This window comes from Sceloporus occidentalis, unplaced genomic scaffold (genome assembly GCF_023333645.1).
Source record: "Sceloporus occidentalis isolate IW3139 unplaced genomic scaffold, rSceOcc1.0.p SCAF_5, whole genome shotgun sequence".
Lineage (NCBI taxonomy): Eukaryota > Metazoa > Chordata > Lepidosauria > Squamata > Phrynosomatidae > Sceloporus > Sceloporus occidentalis.
The window spans coordinates 76,607,172-76,625,842 of record NW_028316985.1 but is presented as its reverse complement, the minus strand read 5'-3'; the positions used below and the strand labels follow the sequence as shown (position 1 = coordinate 76,625,842).

The 18,671-nt window shown below is 37.9% G+C and overlaps 1 protein-coding gene across 4 annotated transcripts in view; it reads right to left on the bottom strand.

Moving 5' to 3' along the window:
• BRD1 (bromodomain containing 1) overlaps nucleotides 1-18,671 on the bottom strand; it is a 51,527-nt gene that overhangs the window by 17,135 nt on the left and 15,721 nt on the right. For all 4 annotated transcript variants that reach the window (XR_016281243.1, XM_089524445.1, XM_089524446.1 and 1 more), the window contains 4 exons: nucleotides 16,781-16,909; nucleotides 15,462-15,774; nucleotides 8,301-8,561; nucleotides 4,352-4,840 (listed from right to left, as the gene is read on the bottom strand). Coding sequence is in view for 3 of the 4 variants with exons in the window: in XM_089524445.1 (XP_089380571.1) it covers nucleotides 4,352-4,840; nucleotides 8,301-8,561; nucleotides 15,462-15,774; nucleotides 16,781-16,909 (1,192 nt within the window). In the remaining variant the exon portion in view is untranslated. The remainder of the gene's footprint in view (nucleotides 1-4,351; nucleotides 4,841-8,300; nucleotides 8,562-15,461; nucleotides 15,775-16,780; nucleotides 16,910-18,671) is intronic.

Sequence of the window (18,671 nt, the reverse complement as noted above, 5' to 3'; positions counted from 1 at the left end):
AATTTTGTTGTTTCTGTCCTTAGTTAAGATGGTATGGAGAGGGTATGGGAGGGAAGCCTGCAAAATTTACCTTCCCCATACCATCTTTACTAAGGACAGAAACAACAAAATGCAGGCATCTTACTAACATCTCCAGTTTTTCTCCCATTTGGTTTTGTAACATTTTGCCTGATGAAGAAGCCAGCGGAGCTTCGAAAGCTTACAACAAGTATATTGTGCATTTCAGCTGGCCAATAAAGTATCCGTGTTTGGTGGATATATGACAGTTGATCAGGGAAATTTTTGACAAGGCATAATTGAAAAGAAAAGGGAATTGTCCACCATAAGCTAACTCACAACTGTTGTGGGAATAAACAACATCTTGTAGTGATATATTTTGTTTTTGGTGTTCATTGTACTCCAGATTGAGGACAACAGTCATGAGGAAGAGAAGCAAACTGATATGGCCAAGCCATAATCAGTTGATATTTTAGGTACACCTGGGCTATATTTGTAAAAACCTGCCTTTAAGACTAGCCACTTTTAAATGTACTATCCAGTAAATAAAACATGAGATATGTTTTAGTACATACTCAAATATTATTTTGCATGATTTTAATCAGTGGTCCCCAAACTGTGCCCTATAAGAGGTTTTGGACTTCAGCTACCGTAAGCCTCTGCCATGTTGGCCAATAGTCTGGGATTCTGGGAGCTGCAGTCCAAAATTCCTTAAAGAGCACAGTTTGGGAACCATTGGTTTAAATAATGATGATATAACTACAAACACATTCCGTTCATCATCAACACAGTTCCATGGGAGACTGCAACAGGAAAGAAAGGGGTGGTTACACTGACACAGGACCCATAAAGAGTAAGGTCAAAATATAGCAGATCATGAAGCAGTTTGCCATATGATGCATTCCCATGATTACAACCACCAACAAGAGACAGAACACAGTGGTTGGGATCCAAAGCTAGTTCCTACTGAAATCACTGTAAGTTAAATTGTTCTAGATTCAACCCATACATTCTATCAGCCCTCCCACAGAATAACCACAGTTAGAAACCTATATTTATCACAGCCTCTTCAACTGTAGCCCTGGCTACAAAAATGAGATGATATGAAGTCAAAACAATAAATAGGACACCTGCCGCTTTTGTCAGTTAGAGTACCAAACCATTACATTAGCTGACTATGCATCACAGTTCTTTGTGTTTTGTTGGTGGTCTATAATCTTGTCTGATGAATTTTCCAGAATGTTCTGGTTGGCTACTACTAAAAGCAGAATTCCATACACATTGTTTATGTGGTGTGAGTAAAGTTTGCACAGGTAGAACCTTTGATTACTGTGCCTTTTTGCACTTTAGAAGAGAAAATCAAAGTCACCATCTTCTACTCTGAGAATCAATAAAGCTGTGTAATACATTATATGAAATGAAGACTGTCAAGAAGTTTACACTGAAGTTCTAGGAGCTGGAGGACTTGAAACACCCAAAAAAATCAGCAAGAGACCACAATAAAGCCATATTACGCATGTGTAAAATACAATTGTCCCTCCACATTTGTGGCTTTGACTTCTGCGGATTTAGTTATTTATAGATTTTATTAATATATTCTCTCTAGGAATATCTAGGTCCTTCAGCACAACTCTATGATCAACTTTAACCAAAAGTCGCAGTGAAGGATCTAGAGATTCCTAGAGACAATTTGGCATTTGTACCTCCTCCAGCACAATTCTATGGTCAGTGTCTGGCAGATGTTGACAACAGAGTTGCACTGAAGGACCTAGAGATTCCTAGAGAGGTGTTCTCTCAGGTAAAAACAGTGTTTTTGTTATTTGGGGTTTTTCCACATTCATGGGGGTCCTGTGCCCCAACCCCAGCGAATGTGGAGGAATAAGTGTAGTCCCTGAGAAATGTTCAAAAAGATATGCAGTTTTAAACATTTACCCAACATTCACAATTACTTAGCCAGGTTTAGAAGAGGATGTGTGTGCTACTGATTCAAGTGTTCCCTCTCCTCTCCCATACATATTGTCCTTTCTCTTTCAATTTGCTCTTAATACACTGATCTACATTAAGGATTGTCAGAGGGGACAAAACTGTCCTTGACATTAGAACTACATTTATAAATCCTGATTAGAAATAATTTGTTTAATATTCACACAGATGCAGCACATCACTATGCCTAATCCAAATGAATTAATGATGACATAACATTCAACATAGAAGGCAATGCTGACTTCCTTCTGATTTCCAAATCATCGTTATTAATTCAGGAAAGTTAGATCTGTTAATGGCTATCGAAGGACAAAAAATTCTTGGCATGACATACAATTAAAAAGGAAAAAAAGATGGTAGTGGTGATAGGTGGGCCCTGAAGATAGAGAAGAACATGAATGTGTTACTCCAAATGGACTCATATCTGTTTTTAAATTATTAAATTTTTCAGTCAAATGAAACTGATTACACTTCATTTGAATTCAGAAATTTGAGTTTCAAGAAGCCAGTCACCTTCTCCATAACAAAATAATGCCATTACATATGTAATCATTTTCTTTCTTTCTTTCTTTTTTACTGTTCTGTTTATCTTATTTTGAGGTGTGCATCATTGGGCCTGAACAGATAGGCCAAAATAAAGCTGCTTTGGGTCACTTTGGAGATATGCTGTTTAAATGAAACATGCATCTTAAGAGGCCAGAAGCTGCATCAAAGCTGCACTCTAGTCAATTTAAACAGCATACCTCCAAAGTGACCCAAAGCAGCTTTATTTTGTCCTGTCTGTTTGGGCCCATGATTTCACTTACAGTACATTCTGCCACATCTCTATTCCAAACGCCACAAATGAAGACATTCCACCTGTGGTCTAAAAACAATAACTTCATCATTGTTGTTGTTGTTATGTGCCTTCCAGTTGCTTCTGATTTACAACAACCCTAAGGTGAACCTGTCATGGGATTTTCTGGAGTTGAGACTGTGTGATTCACCCATTATCACCTAGTGGGTTTCCATGGCAGGGCAGTCTCAAATCCTGATCTCCAGAGGCATAGTCCAGTGCTCAAAGCAATATATCAAGCTGCATGAGTATTTCTTTATCATGATCTCTCTGACTTCTGAGCAATTTCTTTTATTTCTTTTCTAACCAATTTCCTTTCCCCTAAATTTCAAGAAACTTTGTAGTATATTGTTTCAGAAAGCAAAATGTTAATCCTTGCAAAAAGATTCTATATTTGATTTGTGAGTACATACACACTGAAAAAGTGACTCTTAAAGAAGGAAACAGATACATATATTTAATAGTCAGCTAGACTATTTTGGTTCACAAATCTTCCAGTGACCATGGATACAGAATAGTATTTCTGAATCAGAGTTTATGAACATATAATCATGAACATAAATAAATAAATAAACTATCTTGAGCTAATCACTGTACTGTATATTTCATGAATTTATTTGGCATACATTCCAATAAATTTCAATCTATACATTTTAATATTTACCTTTCCCATCCCCCAAAAAAACATGTCTTGATAAAGAACCATTCCATACGGTAGGCATGCTTATTTTAGGGGGGGAAATTGCGTAAATATTTAGAAAAAGTTCCAACAAGTTTGCTGATAGCAGTACCACATATCTCCAATATCTAGAAAACTCCCATGTGTACCAATGTGCACATCAAATCCCTGATCATGTAGAATTCAACACACACACACACCCCTGTACATACAGGATGTTAAAAAACACTCTTAAAATTGAAATACAGGATTGGATGCAAGGGTGCACTTGTGCTGCTTTATATCTTATATTATGAACACCAAGTGAAAATAGTAAAATAAAGCTCAAAGATGATTTTGAGCAATTGCTACATGGAATACTTACTATAGCATGACAAATGACTTCATGCAGCTGTTTATTAATAGGGCTAACAGCTATTTTCTTTACAATATAGTGAATATGAGTATGCTTCCAAAAATGGTATGACAAAAGAATGGTCTTATATCAGTCTGAGCATCAGTTTCCTCGCTGCTTTGGAACAAACAAAAATATTATCTCATCGTTATAAGCAGTAATTTCAGCAAGATAAACAGACAGCAAACTTTAAAAAAAAAGTTGTAGGAAAAGTTTTCAGGAAGACCTCAACTTTTGATTTAAAGAGCAACAGATCTCCAAAAAACATCAGCACAAAAAACATAGCCACCTGTTGGTATGAATTTAGGCAAAATGGATAAAACAAGTTGGAAACAAAAGTCCATCTCAAGACCCACAAATATAAAGCTGTATATTTGTGGGATCAATTGAACATGGATGTTTTTAATATTAAATAGATGGTATCCATGTCATCTTCAAAAAGAGTAGTAAAGCAAATTTTTACCTGTATCCAAACGCTTTACACGGGACTCATCATCCACCTCAGAATCTCCACATGCACTTCTTGATCTTTTTCTGGGCTGCAGTAGTGTCTCCAACCTTGGAAGGACTACAGACAAAAAGGTTTTGGTCCCTAGCTGTGGAGAAGTTGGCTGGGTTTCAGTGTTCTTTGCAGACTTTGGGGGGCTTACACTTTTCGATTTGCAGAAGAGAATGGATGTACGTCTGTTTACATCAGTTGATGACTCAGCTACAGCAGAAACAGTCGACTCACTGAGATTATTGTCAAGTAAGTGTTCAGGAGTGTGTCCATTTATTTCTTTCTGAATGGAAGTACTATACAATTCATTGTCAAATTTTACTCTTTTGTAAAGTTTATTCTGCTCTGGATTGAGTTCTACTGGTTTGAGGGTTGGTGGCTCTGAATTAGTCTCCGGGTTTGAAGGAAGAGGTAATGCATCTGATGGTTCAAGTTTAGGGGGAGATTTATCTCCTGAAAAAATTAATAAAGTCGGGTGTTTGAAAGCTGGTAAGTTATAAGAGCTACTACATAAAACTTACTATCAAATATGTAGCCCACAATAAGTATTACAGTGGTCCCCCGGGTTACGAAATTAATTCGTTCCGCTGCCCTTTTCGTAACCCGGAAGACTTTCGCAAGCCGAATTGCCATAGGGGCTAATGGGGAAAAGCCGCGATTTGGTGTGAAATCGCGCCGAAAAGCACCAAAAGTTTTTTCGTAACCCGAAAAAACTTTCGTAACGCGGAACAGTTTTTTTAAATTATTTTTTTTCGTAACCCGGGAATTTCGTAAGGTGGTGCTTTCGTATCCCGGGGTACCACTGTATTGTTTGATACAAAGTATAACACCTCACATACATAAACTTTAAACAAACTATCCTAGTTAATGCCTGGTTTTATGTGGGAATACATTTAAGTGTGGAAATATTAGCTCTAATCTTCAACATAATATTGCACAGTAGCAGGTCCCACTAAACCACAGGACTTATTGATGCTATTGTGGAGGATAACTTAAAGAGTTCTGATTTGTGATAATATTTAAGCCACTAAAATACTGTATAATGGGAGAAGCAATAGTATTCTATGACTTAAATGTTTATTGAAGTACTTACAGTTAAATAAAGGAAAATGAGTAATATATCTACCTAATTTATTAAACCATTTGTTATCATCTGTACTTTTGCAACCTGAACTGCATAATTAATATGGGGCTAATGAAAGTTTTGCTAAATTAGTATTATTAAGTAGTGCAAAACCATTTATAGAGTTATGGCTAAAAGTTGCAAATCCAGCAAGCCTTGTATTGAAATCTTGATGGAGAATACATGGCAAAAATATTATCTGTGAGAAATAATAATAATAATAATAATAATAATAATAATAATAATACTGAAAGAACACCCCAAAATCCAGTCCAGCAGTTAATGTGCATTTCTCTCACTATTTATTTCAATGCCATTTTAGGCATTCTTTACAGCCTTCATGCATGGGTTAAAATTGCCTACTGTTTAGGGTAAGAAAGCCAAAGATGTTTGTTGTTAAATGCAAAAGTGTCCCTTACTCTACAGTTCACATGCAATGTCCAGGAACTCCATGCAGACTGAATAAGGACACAAAAATGACAACTATTTCCACTAAAGCATTTTGTCAGTATCTTAAACTGACAGCACTGAATGAATGCCTGTGTGTAGGCAGCAACCCCAACAGTCCTTGATAACAGCTTGAATTTTGCGTTGATTTCTGCTCTTGTACACTGCAAATAATGAACAACCCCCCATAAATAATCCAAACCACAATTTTGGATTTTAAGCTCATTCCTATTTTTAGTTGAGAGAAATAACATCATACCATAATGACTTAAATCCTGCTGTTTCTCAGAACCGAGTCAGAACCATTGGGTCAATATTAACTTAATAAGTCAATGCTTATGTAAGTTCCAATGACTCAATGGGTCTAAATCTAGTCCAAAACTAGTAGGATTCTGCCTATAAAATTATATTTTCACACATAACTTTGATTTTTATTTTGTTTTGTACAGATTCTATATGAAATACCAATAAAATTTAATTCTTAAACCAATCTAATTTTCTTAGAATTTTTATTTAGAAAAAGAAAGTGATTTGATGACTATCAAGTGAATCAAATGACACAAACAAAAAGATATAGTGGAAGACCAAAGCAGTTGACAGTAAGGGTGCATCTACACTGTAGTCTGACACCACTTTAACTGTCATGACTATATCCTACAAGATCCTAGGATTTCTAGTTTTGTGAGGCACCAGCACTTTTTGGCAGAGAAGGCTAAAGAACTTGTAAAACTGCAAATCCCAGGATTCCATAGGATGGAACTACAGCACTTAATGTGGTGTCAAACTGCATTATTTCAAAAGTGTTGATGCACTTTAAGTAAACTCACACAAGGCAGGATGCATGTCTATTAAAAATAATTAAAAATAATAATTGTAAGCTGATCCGATAGCCTTTAGGGCTGAAGGGCAGGGTATAAATACCATAAATAAAATAATAATAAAATAAAATAAATATTAGTGAGAGGAATGCAGGACTAACCAGACATGAACCTGAATTCTATGGACATTCTTTTTAGGAGTATTATCAAAAGTCATTCCTAGTTTTACAGGAGTGGATATAACAGCATGAAAAGAAGTAGTGCAATTATGAGCAGTTTACCTAATTATCTTCTCTTTGGTCTAGCTTTATACATTCCATTCAAATATGACATTTTAAATTGGATTACAGTTTTGGCTGCATCCACATTGCAAAAATAATCCAGGTTGACACCATTTTATCTGCCATGGCTCAATGTTATGGAATCCTGGGATTTGTAGTTTGCTGTGGCATTAGAGCTCTCTGACTAAATATCTCATAAAACTACAAACCCTAAAATTTATTGCATGGAGCTATGATAGTTAAAGTGGTTTCAACCTGAATTATTATGAATTCTGAAATTACTTCCAAGTGATATGAGTCATTATATGCAAATACATATGAAACAGTATACAGCAATGGTACTCAAAATGTTTTGCCTTTGGAATCATCCCCTCTCTTGCACATTCATGTATTTTCATATTTTAACATTTTATAAGGAAATAACATTGATCAAATTAGAACAGTTTTATTTAAGTAAAATGAATATTTAACTCAAAGCATGTGTAAATTTTATACACAATAACGTTTGGGAAGAGGAGGAGGAGGAAGGATTAGGGCATCCATGTCTCACCCCCCCCCCCCCCCACCATTTGAAAACCACTGGTATATAGCATTATAATGTATTAATTCTTAACTATATAGGAGACTATCATCATTATGAGGTGGTTTTGGCCTCCTCATAATGGTTGTGCGGCAACCAAATTAATGGTGGGCCTTCACTGGTGAACTTTGGTGTAGTCTGGAATACAAGAAGTATGCAGAACTTGTACTGATTTTTTTTATTTCTTCTCACAGATAACCTCAACACAATCAGTTACAAACTCTATAACATCTGTCCTAATAAAGTGCTCTTTTTTCCTTGCTACATAATCTGTGGTTTTTATTTTCTACTTATTTCCCCCCAATTTACTATTGGGCTATATGGGATTAGAAAGCATAAGATGTTGAAAATCAATTTCAATTTTCCTTAAATTTTAATTCCCACCAATAAAAGAGAGTGCAAAGTTCCAATATTTCTGAAATTTACATTCTAGGTTTCTCTTGGGACTTCAAAAAAGGTGTAGATTCAGTTTTTTAAAAAGCTTTGGTTATGCAGTAACCCAAATTAAACTGATACTTGCCACCTTACATATAGAGCCAACACAATTTGCAGTAATCCAAAAATTTGAAAAATAAACACCAAATAAACTTCCTCCTTTCCCCAAGTATGCATGACAAACACTACCAACTAATTAGCATTACCTTTAAATCAATGCATCTCTTACCTTCTTCTTCACCTTCTTGTTCTAATACTGCATTTTCTTCCTCAAAGCTTCCAATACCTGACTCAATCTGAGGAGGCTGATGATGTTGCTGACTTATCCTGCTGCGGATCATGTTAATTTCCTTCTTTAAAAGCTTTGCTCGTTTGCTCCTAGAACCACTGGATTTCATTGCACAGGTGAGATCAAGCTTTTCTAACAATTCTCGTAGCTGTTCTTCCAAAGACATGTGGACTCTGTTAGCAGGATTCAATAACCTATCCACTGAAGTTAAAAGATAGAGGTTGAACAGGATTTCTTCCACAACATTAAGACAACAGCTTAAACAGTGTGGCTCAACTGCAGCACCAGTACAGAGTAAATTGCAAGGGTCAGTTCCACTAATGCATAGATCAGGATTTCTCAGTAAGGACTCCCAAGATAAATGAGTTCCGTAAGAAGTTGCTGCAATTCTGTGAGGGATCATGAACAATAAATTAAACCTTTTTTTGAACTGCAGATATACTAATCTGTATGCAGAGGTTCCTTTATGCTTAAAAATTATTTCAAGGGTTCTTTCAGGGTAAACAATTTGGGTGGCATACTGTCTTCCACTGCAACATTTAAACACTGTCATGCTAGACTAACAGGGGAGACTTAGGATAAAGATAAAGGTTTCCCCTTGACATGAATGTTTAGTTGTAACTGAATGTGGGAGTGATGCTCATCTCTGTTACTAAGCCAAAGAACCAGTGTTGTCCAAAGATGGCTCCAGTGGTCACGTGGCCAGCATGACTGCATGGAATACTGTTACCTTCCCACAAAACTGGTACCTATTTATCTACTTGCATTTGCATGCTTTCAAACTGCTTGGCTGGCAGAATCTGGGACTAGTTACAGGAGCTCACCCTATCATGCAGCACCTGGGCTTCAAACTGCCAACCTTACAATCACCAGAATTGGCATCTTAACCACTAAACCACAGCATCCCTAGATCTATGATGTGTTACTTTATTACCTTTAAAAGGATTAAATACCTTTACCTCTTTATTACTGTTACCACATTTTGCCAGCTTATCATTACAGTATGGAGGGAGCTTTAGCTCTGTGGTAAAGCATGGTTTTGCATGCTTAAATTGCCAGGTTCAGTCCCTGGCATTTTCATTTCAAATGACTCCTGATAGCAGGATTGGATGTGACCACCGCTTAAGAGCTACTGCTAGCCTTTATAATAAAAGAGAAGGAAGAGGGAGGGAACCAAAAAAAGAAAAAGAAAGAAAGAAAAAGGAAATGTGGTGGCATCTTCAGGTTTTTATTTAACTGTTTTTTATTTTTGTAGGAGCTTTCATGGATATAAACCCACTTCTTTCAGATGCAGTACAGAATGATACTAAGTGCTCAAATATAAAGCATTATTTACACAGTTGTGGGAGTGGAATGGACTGTAACAGGATCCAGAAAGATGCAAATCTTGTTTCTTGCCCTAAATTTTCCAAGGGCTGCAAAATGTGAAAAAGGTATTTCAGTTCTATACGTTGGTCAGTCAATGTTGATGTATGAAAGTAATAAATCCGTTTACCAAAAGTCAGTTTCTCAGGAATCAAAACCCTGAGAAGATTCTTTATATTATATGTGCAGCAGCAAAGACTCCTGTATTAATTTATGTGGTGTACCATGAAGTTAATGTTCACAGCTCATTAGGGCCAATGGTCTGAATGACTGTGGAAACTTCAGTGCTATAATGCTGTACTGGCACCTCCAAGGTCAAGGACTGCTGATGAATCAACTTACTTCCATCACCCAATTTCCTAATCAACATGAACTGCACCAGTGTATGGAAATTGTGCAAGCAGCTGCAATTTACCCAAATGTAAGAAGGTTGGTCAATGCTCCAAAGAAGATTGCTCAACCCTTTCTTGAAACCACTCAAATTCCCCACACTGCTTTTGTGCACTTTATTGTCTGTTGCCAAAGCCAACATTTTCAAATTTCTTTCACACTAAGGAAGTTTTATAGCAATTCTCAAGCCTTATGTCATACTAAATAAAGCATTGAACAGTATCTATTAAATGGGGAAAATGCATTTTCTTTCCTAGCATTTCCTTTCCTAGTACAGAGATACACCCATTCCATGTGCAAAAAATGCCTTCTATGTGCAAAAAGAAAGAAAGAAGGAAGGAAGGAAGGAAGGAAGGAAGGAAGGAAAAAAGGAAGAAAACAAAGGAAAGGAAAGGAAAAGGATGGATACATGATGGCTGCTCCCAATTAGAGTAGTCATATTCAATCAACTGCTGAATGATGAATCAACATATAGGTGAATAGCACTGATTCAATGGTTCTACTCTAGTTGGTACTGACATGATTTGGGTCTCTGTTACTAAGAATTATGTTTATTTACATTTGGCTCAAGGAGCATAAAACTCTAAAACTTTTTCAGAGTATTTATACAGTAACAAGTATTTTCTTTGTAAAAGGATCTTATTTCTGGGATATAACACTCCATGGGGTGCTGCCCTTTTAAAGTGTTTGGAAGTTACACCTTGTGCAAAGTAAGGTAGACAGACTCTTGCCTGTCAGGCCATATGAACCAGCCTGAAATGTGAGATTCTTGGTGAAGGCTCTGCTGATAGGTAGCCATGTCAGGACTGTCTCTGTGTCAGCACCCAGACTGTGGAACTCGTTTGCAAGTTAAGTCAGGATGTTTTCATATCTTTCAAGTTTCCAGCACACAACTAATACTATGTTATTTCACAATGCCTTCAAACCTTAAAACCACAGGTAGCAGCTTTGAACAGAAGCTTTAGTCTGTTTTTAAATGTATTTATTTGTCTATTTAATGTTTAAAATATTTTTAAGTGCTGTAAATTGCCTCAAGGTGGCAATTGGGCTAAAAGCTAATAAAGAAATCCTTTAAATAAATAATAAATGTAACCTGAATTCTATGTTCTGAGAGCCAAAGACATTCCTTTATATGTTAGTGAACTGAGGTCCAAAACACACTGCAGAAACAATCCAGTTTGAGGCTGCTTTACTGCCCTGCCTGAGTGCTAGGGAATTGTGCGAACTGTAGTTTTATGTAGCATTCAGTCTTCTCTGTCAGAGAGCTCTGGTGCCACAACAAACTGCCATTCCCAGGATCCCTAGCACTGAACCAGGGCAGTTAAAGTGGTCTCAAACTGGATTATTTCTGCAGTGTTATATTGGAGCTGAGCCAACTAATGTATTTGGCTTTCTAACTTGAAATAAGTTATGATATAACTTGGCCCACATTAAGGATACTTCTGAATTTCTCCTGGATCTAATAGGTCGGCTTTATCTTGTAAAGATAACAGAAAAGTTAATTTGTTTTCAAATACCTTTCCAATACAGGTTGAGTATGCCTTAACCAAAATATTTGGGAACTGATGTGTTTTGGATTTTTGATTATTTTATTTTTATTATGAAATATTTGTATATACATAACAAGGTATCTTGGAGATGGGACCTAATCCTAAACACAAATTTCATTTATATTACATATATACCATTGTGGAAAGAACACAGGCAGATGAGAATGTTGGCAACAGCTAATGCAGGGGTAGGCAACCTTTTTGAGCCAGGGGCCGGGTGGCTGTCCCTCAGACAACTGGGGGGGCCGAAACCAATAAATAAATAAATAATTTTTAAAAATAAATAAATAAATAAATAAATAAATAAATAAAATAAGCCGGGACAAATGTAGGACAGAATTTTCAAATGGAGGACACGCGAAAAAATTTGCTGATTTTTTTTTAAAAAATGTTAATATAAATGCATGTTTCTGAGGCTTCTATAGACAATTGCCCCCCTTGCCCGCCGTTTTCCCGCCTCCTCCTGATAGGCCAAAGGCCCCATACCCTTACGCGAGAGGCCAAAGGCTCTGGCGGCAATTGGCAGCAGGACCGGGCTGGGGCCGGTCCCAAGGCCTTGCCGGGCCGCAGGTTGCCTACCCCTGAGCTAATGGGAGCTAAGCCAGGAAAATTTTGGGGCGGAGTATAAATAGAGGGACAAAGCAGTGTTTGGGGTTATAGTTAAGAGTGTTTTATTTTACCCTGAAAAGTTTAGCAGCCAAGGAGGCTGAGGGTGACTGCTATGAGGTGCAGTTAAAAGGGGTATAGTATCCAATGGTCCAGAGTCGAAGAGAGATGTTTATTGTACCCTAATGGGTTAAGTGCTGCTGAGGCTAGGATAGGCTGCTGTGAGGGGCAGTTGGAAGGGGTTTTTAGGTACCCAAGATAGGGACAAGGAAAATTCCTAATTAAATTGTTGTGGTAGTATCCTGCGGGAGATATAGTGCTTGGTGACTAGTGAAGTCACAGATAACCAGAAGGGTTAAAAGATACAGAAGGCTCTGTGAGAACCGAGACTGTAAAGAAACATTTATAAGGCTATAAAGAAACAATGACCAAGATGAGCAAAAGAAACTGTTAAACCATGTGATACTAAAGTATTTCTAAATCGTATCCACCTTGAATGCCATCCACTAAGAAAGATACTGTATCCAACCTGATTTGTAAATAAAGTCCGAAGTGCTTAAAAGAAATATATTCCAAATGCTACCAATAGAAAAGTCTTTTAGGCTTGGGACACACCAGATAGTGGGTGTGTGGTTGCCAATGTGTAATTGGTGTCAAGCTGGGGGGAGGGGAATTTGAAGACCCAGAGGGCTGGTATCTGAAGAGAGTTATAGTGTGGGGGGTGAGAACTGAATTTGAGTGTCATGTCACAAATTAGCCAGCAAACTGGTGGGATTAAAAACACCCATTCTACTGCCATCAGAGAAAAGTTGGGTGTGTGAGTGTCACCATGACATATTGGTGGCAGCGGTGACACACAGTGAAAAGGAGTGAAAGGTTTTAAGAAACGTTGGCAGTGTCATGTTGTCACCTTCACAACCTCATACACAAAGCCTGATAGTAATTTTAAACAATATTTTAAATATTTGTTTGCATGAAACAGTTTTACACAGAACCACTAGAAAACAAACATATTACTCTCTCAGCCACCCATAAAAATGTTTTGGATTTTGCAACATTTTGGCTTTTTGCGTAAGGCTCAAGCTTTTTACCCTTGGGACCCATCTTTCTATCTGCCTGTGGCTGTCATCGTCCCCCTTCCCCTACCTTGGCATAGTATATGGCTAAATTATTTAGTGTGTGTATTTCCATTTTCAGTTTCATGTATTTTATTCATCCTATTTTAACATTTTAAAATAATATAACATTCAAATTAGAACAGTTTTACTTAAGTAAATTTAATATTTAACTCAAAATTTGTGTATTTAAATATCAAAAAAGTTAGGGAGGAGGAGGAAGGTTCAGGGCCCCAAATCTTGCACACCTCTTGAGCTATTCTTGCACCCTCCCTGGAGTCCCACTCCATCATTTGAAAAACAGTTGTACAAAGGATACTCAATGTATATATCTATTCTTGGGAAAACTGTTTTAATGGCGGCACATCTGTGGACTGTTTAAAAATCTCCTTTGCAGGCCTATCCATAAACCTATGCAGAAGAAACACTTTTACTGAAATCTTGCTGCATTTCAATTGTTTTTGAATGTGTAAAAGCTGAAACCACAACCCTTTCTTTTAAACAGGGCAAGGATGCTCATTATGGTACAGACAGGGATACATATCCTATTGAAGTACTCTATTATTAATTCTGAAGTTACAGAAATTCTCTATATAAGGCAGGGTGGAACCCTGGGGTTAATCAATCCACTGGAGCCAGACAGAATGAAACAGGAAAAATTCTGCTCTCTCTATATTCTATTAAACTATTTGCCTTTTTTGTGCAGCCAATCAAATGGTAACTTCAAATGTCTGTTTTATTATACTCAACTAAAAGGATGCTACTGTCCCACGCTGCATGATCTATATGGTGTTAAGGGTTTGCATTTCAAAATGTTGCTTAATTTATTGAGTGTCTCATAGGCCCAAAGCAGAAGGGCCAAATAAAGCGGCTTCTGACTGCTTCAGGGTGTGTGGTGTTTATACAACATACACCCTTGAAACAACCAGAAGTTGCTCTGAGGCCAGCTAAGGCGGTCCAAAACTGCCAGAAAAAGGAGAGGAAATAAGCCGCTCCTGTCGGTGGCCCATTTGGGATTCTGGCAGTGGCTGGCTTCAGGACTGCGACGTCCAGTCACCGTAGTCCCAGAGTGATCAGGATGAGAGCAGCCTCTGGCTGCTCTTTTTGCCACATCTGCTTCACTCCTTAGACAATAAGGAGCTGTTGGGGACAGAGAGAATAGACAGAGAGAAATGAATGCTGAGTGGTAGAAGTTTTGACGACCTCTGCATAAGGCTGGTGAATGACAGTAGTAAGTTAAATCTGAGTACAGAGTTCATTTAGCAGAGGGTTTGAGTAGAGTGCAGCTAGAAAAAAGAGGTTTGAGTTAGATTAGGGCTGGATTGATAAAAGGGAATTTGAGTTCAGTGAGTGTTAAAGGTCTGAGTTATAAGAGGAATAAGAGAGCGTGTGGTGTTCTAAATGTAATAATGTAATAAATCAATAATCTGCTGTGTTACACTTAACACAGTATATCTTTAAATAAATATTTGCTTTTATTTTTATATACTTTTGGCCTCCAGAAACATTATCTGAGAGTTTGGATTTAGACAAGGGGTCTGTTGTGGCAGCATTTAATATACAAGGGTGGTGTCCACTGAACACAGAAGTTGCAAAAATCCTCATCGGTACTTTGAGGGCATTTACACATTCCTCATAGTGGGTATCTCACAGGAAGGACAGGAGGAAGTGCTTACATTGTGACAAGAGGTGGGGATCAGGGAGAGCCCTCATTCATGGTAAATGAAGTGAGCACTGTGGAGGTTTTCACAGTTGGTGGGATTAGGGTGACCATAAAGGGTGGAATTCTTATATAAAAGGTGGAAACACCGTATCTGGTGGCAGCATAGTTGGGTTTGAACTGAAATCTCCACAATGTGCACTCTGCTGCCACAATCAAGAGCACATGTATTGGACTTTCTGCAAAAAGCACTGCAGGGTATGCCACACAGTAGAAAGCTTTAAGTACATGCAATCCTTGCAACATTCCTAAAAGTGTTTACCAAGTGCAATGGACTTCCAGACACTAATGCAGACAGGAAATTTGAAAGCACATCTATTATCTTGAGAATACATGTAGTGTGATAGCTCCTTACCGTCTTCCCAAGTAAAAGGTGGAGGAGGTTCAAGTTTAGGCCGTTCAGGTAAGTGCATTCCAGTTTCATTATTATATCCAATAGCCTCAGCATCTCTTCTAGCTTGTCTCAGAACAACACCTCCTTGATCTCTTAATCGCACTGCAGCTCGATAGAATATTGTATCTTTTGCATTGTATTTCATACAGTTATCAATAATAAGGTTGAAATCTTCTTCAAACTCAATGAGATTTTTATAACCTTGGGCATCTAACCGTTTTCTCATAGTAGAAAAATCCATGGGATGTTTAATATGATCCAAATAATCAGGAACCTGAAGTATAGTTTTTAAAAAGACAATATAAAGATTTTTTTAAATTATCTGTACTTTGTATTTTATTTTGCAAGTAAGAATGGACTATAGCATATTTATATAAAGCTAATTTGCCTGATTTTTCCATAAAAACGCTGTTGAATCAGGAAGATCCACTTAAATATGTAAAGTCTGACATCACCTTCCATGGGGGTAAGGGCACAGAATCCCTGTGAAAGTGGAAAACCCACTACTTTGTTTTCCTGAAAGAATGCTTCTCTAGGTATTTGTAGGTCCCTCACAGCAATTCTATGGAAATTGAACATAGAAAATTCTCTCTAGGCATTTCTAGGTTCTCTAGTGAAATTCTGTGGTCAACCTCTGGCAGACCTATAAATGCTTAGAGAGAACATTTGTTTTTGGTTACCTACAGGGCAGCAGCAGTCACAGCAAATACAGTAATCCATGAATAATCAAATCCACAAATGCTTAACCCACAACATGGAAGAACAACTGTAATATGTTTTCTCAATAACTTGACGTTTTAATTTCCAGATCTTATTCTTTCTTTCCATACTACTTTTAAAAGCAACATTTCATTTCCACACTACTTTTAAAAATAACTTTTTAAAAGTGAACTGAAGACAATCAAATTTCTCAAAAAAGAGAAAGTATCATGTGAATGGGAATTGTGTGGCTGTTCAAATGTCAACTTTCAACTTCCAAGCAGCTCTACCCAGCATAGCCAATGATAAGGAATGTCAGAACCTGCAATTTAACAACAGCTACAGGGCTCTGCCAGTCCCATTCCTGACCTAAATGTACATTTTAGAAGGGTTTAAGGAACAATAATAAATAAACATTAGTAAGAATAAACAATAGTAACAAGAAAAAGTCGATCAAGAGCTTGTTATTTCAGATTAAAACCATTAAACTATATATTCATGTCAGGCAACACATGTTTATGTCCAATGTTAGACTGTTCTATGTTGATAATATCAACCATATCACAAAGATTAGGGTTCACCTCTTTAAGATTCACTGGCTGAGCAAATATACGAGCAGAATCCTTTTCCTGTAGCTGGTCCAGTACTGACCGCAGCAAAACAGTAAATGGAGTTAGCTGAAGCTCCATGACAACTTGCTCCACTTTGATCTACAACAGTAAAGTACAGCTCATTAATGAATATGACTACTGGCTACTTATCTATTATAATGTTGATACAAACTAAGGTTTAATGCAGCTATTATAACGCTGATACAAACCAAGCCTTGCATCTCAATCCTACGCAGTTTAACTCAGAAGTAAATTTCACCAAATTAATGCGGTTTATGCCTATTTACATTTGTGCAGGACTCTGGCACTAATGTGATAAAAGTACAGTAGGCCCTTGGTATCCACGGGTTCAATATCTATGGATTTCTACAACCGCAGATTGAAATGAAGAAACATTTAACTTTTTATAACTTGTGATGCCCAGGCTGAAAAGTGGTCCCAGGGCAATAGCAGGGGCTGCTGGGGCAAGACCAAGATGTCTCTCTCCCTCATGGAAGTCAAACCCACCACAAAGACACAGTCAGAACTTAAACTCCTTCCTCATTCTTTCTCACCTTCACATTAAAAAGCTGCTACTAAAATTTAAACCCCATCTTATTCCGTTTCCAGAATTTAAACTCCTGCCTCACTCTGGGCTGGAGCAGATGGGCAGGAAAAAGCATCCCAATTCTGTTTTTTTCCTGAAAGCCAGTCAAATACCAGCTGCCCACATGGCTCACTCCCAAAGCAGGCTGAATGTGCACAGTCTGACTGCACAATGCGGTGTCAAGCCACATTGCTGGGCAATATTTTTTGTTGCCTCCCCACCATACATGTGCACCGTCTCACAAACACCAGCTGGCAACCCTCAAGTACCTCCCATGTCCACCCAGATGCCATCCCATTGGATGGCTGACCCTTTGAATGTCCACACAATTGTACATGCAGTGCTCCACCTGTACAGGGCATTGATGCATCAGTGTATTAGTGATACATTGGCAAAGCATGAATGGGCCCCCTTACATGCCCCCTTCACTCCATGCCCCTCTGTTGAACTGTCTGGTTCGTGTATATTGTAATTACAACCATTGGAGTTGCTGCACTTTCATTTCTTTGCTGCAGCCCCATACTCATGTCGGAGCATTTATATGCAAGTATGAAGATGCACATCTTCCACGCTAAGCCGAACTATCCTGGGTTCTGTTTGCTGTGGTTTTTAGTCCTAGAGTGCAGCTTTGGTCCCGTTTCTGCCTGCTTTGAAGGCATGCAACATCTAAACACCCACTTTCAAAGTGGTTGGAAACCGCTTTATTTTGTCCATTTGTTCAACCCTTTTGTTTCCCACTTTGACATAAGGGCGCCTCTTAAACCCCTTTCCTGTTGATACACCTCCTTTGTCCCAGTTCTGCTGCTGCCCCTTCCTGGAGTGGATCAGTGGCAAAGGGGTTTAAATTATGGCAGAGCCTTTGTGATGGGAAAGTGGGGAGCAGCGCAGGAAAAAGGCCTTTCTGGTGCTCAGACCTTGTTGCCCAGGTAATTTTAAATGTTAAATAGTGACTTGAGCATCCAAGGTTTTTGGTATCTGTGCGGGGGGGGAGAATGGGGGCTATTGGAAAACACAAACATACAAGGATACAGAGGGCCTAGTGTATAGTGATAAAGGAGCAAAGTGCATCTGGTCATTTATAGATCAATTATAAAATTAGATGCCGATCAATATTACAGCCAAATGCAGATTGAAAAAGCTTTAGCTCTGAGAAAAAAGAAGCTATACTGTATACATGAAAATGCAATGTTGTTTAAATACCTTTATGAGGTATAATTCACACATATGAACACTGAACTATCTTATGCAAAGCCATGTAGAAAGATGAGTGGACTC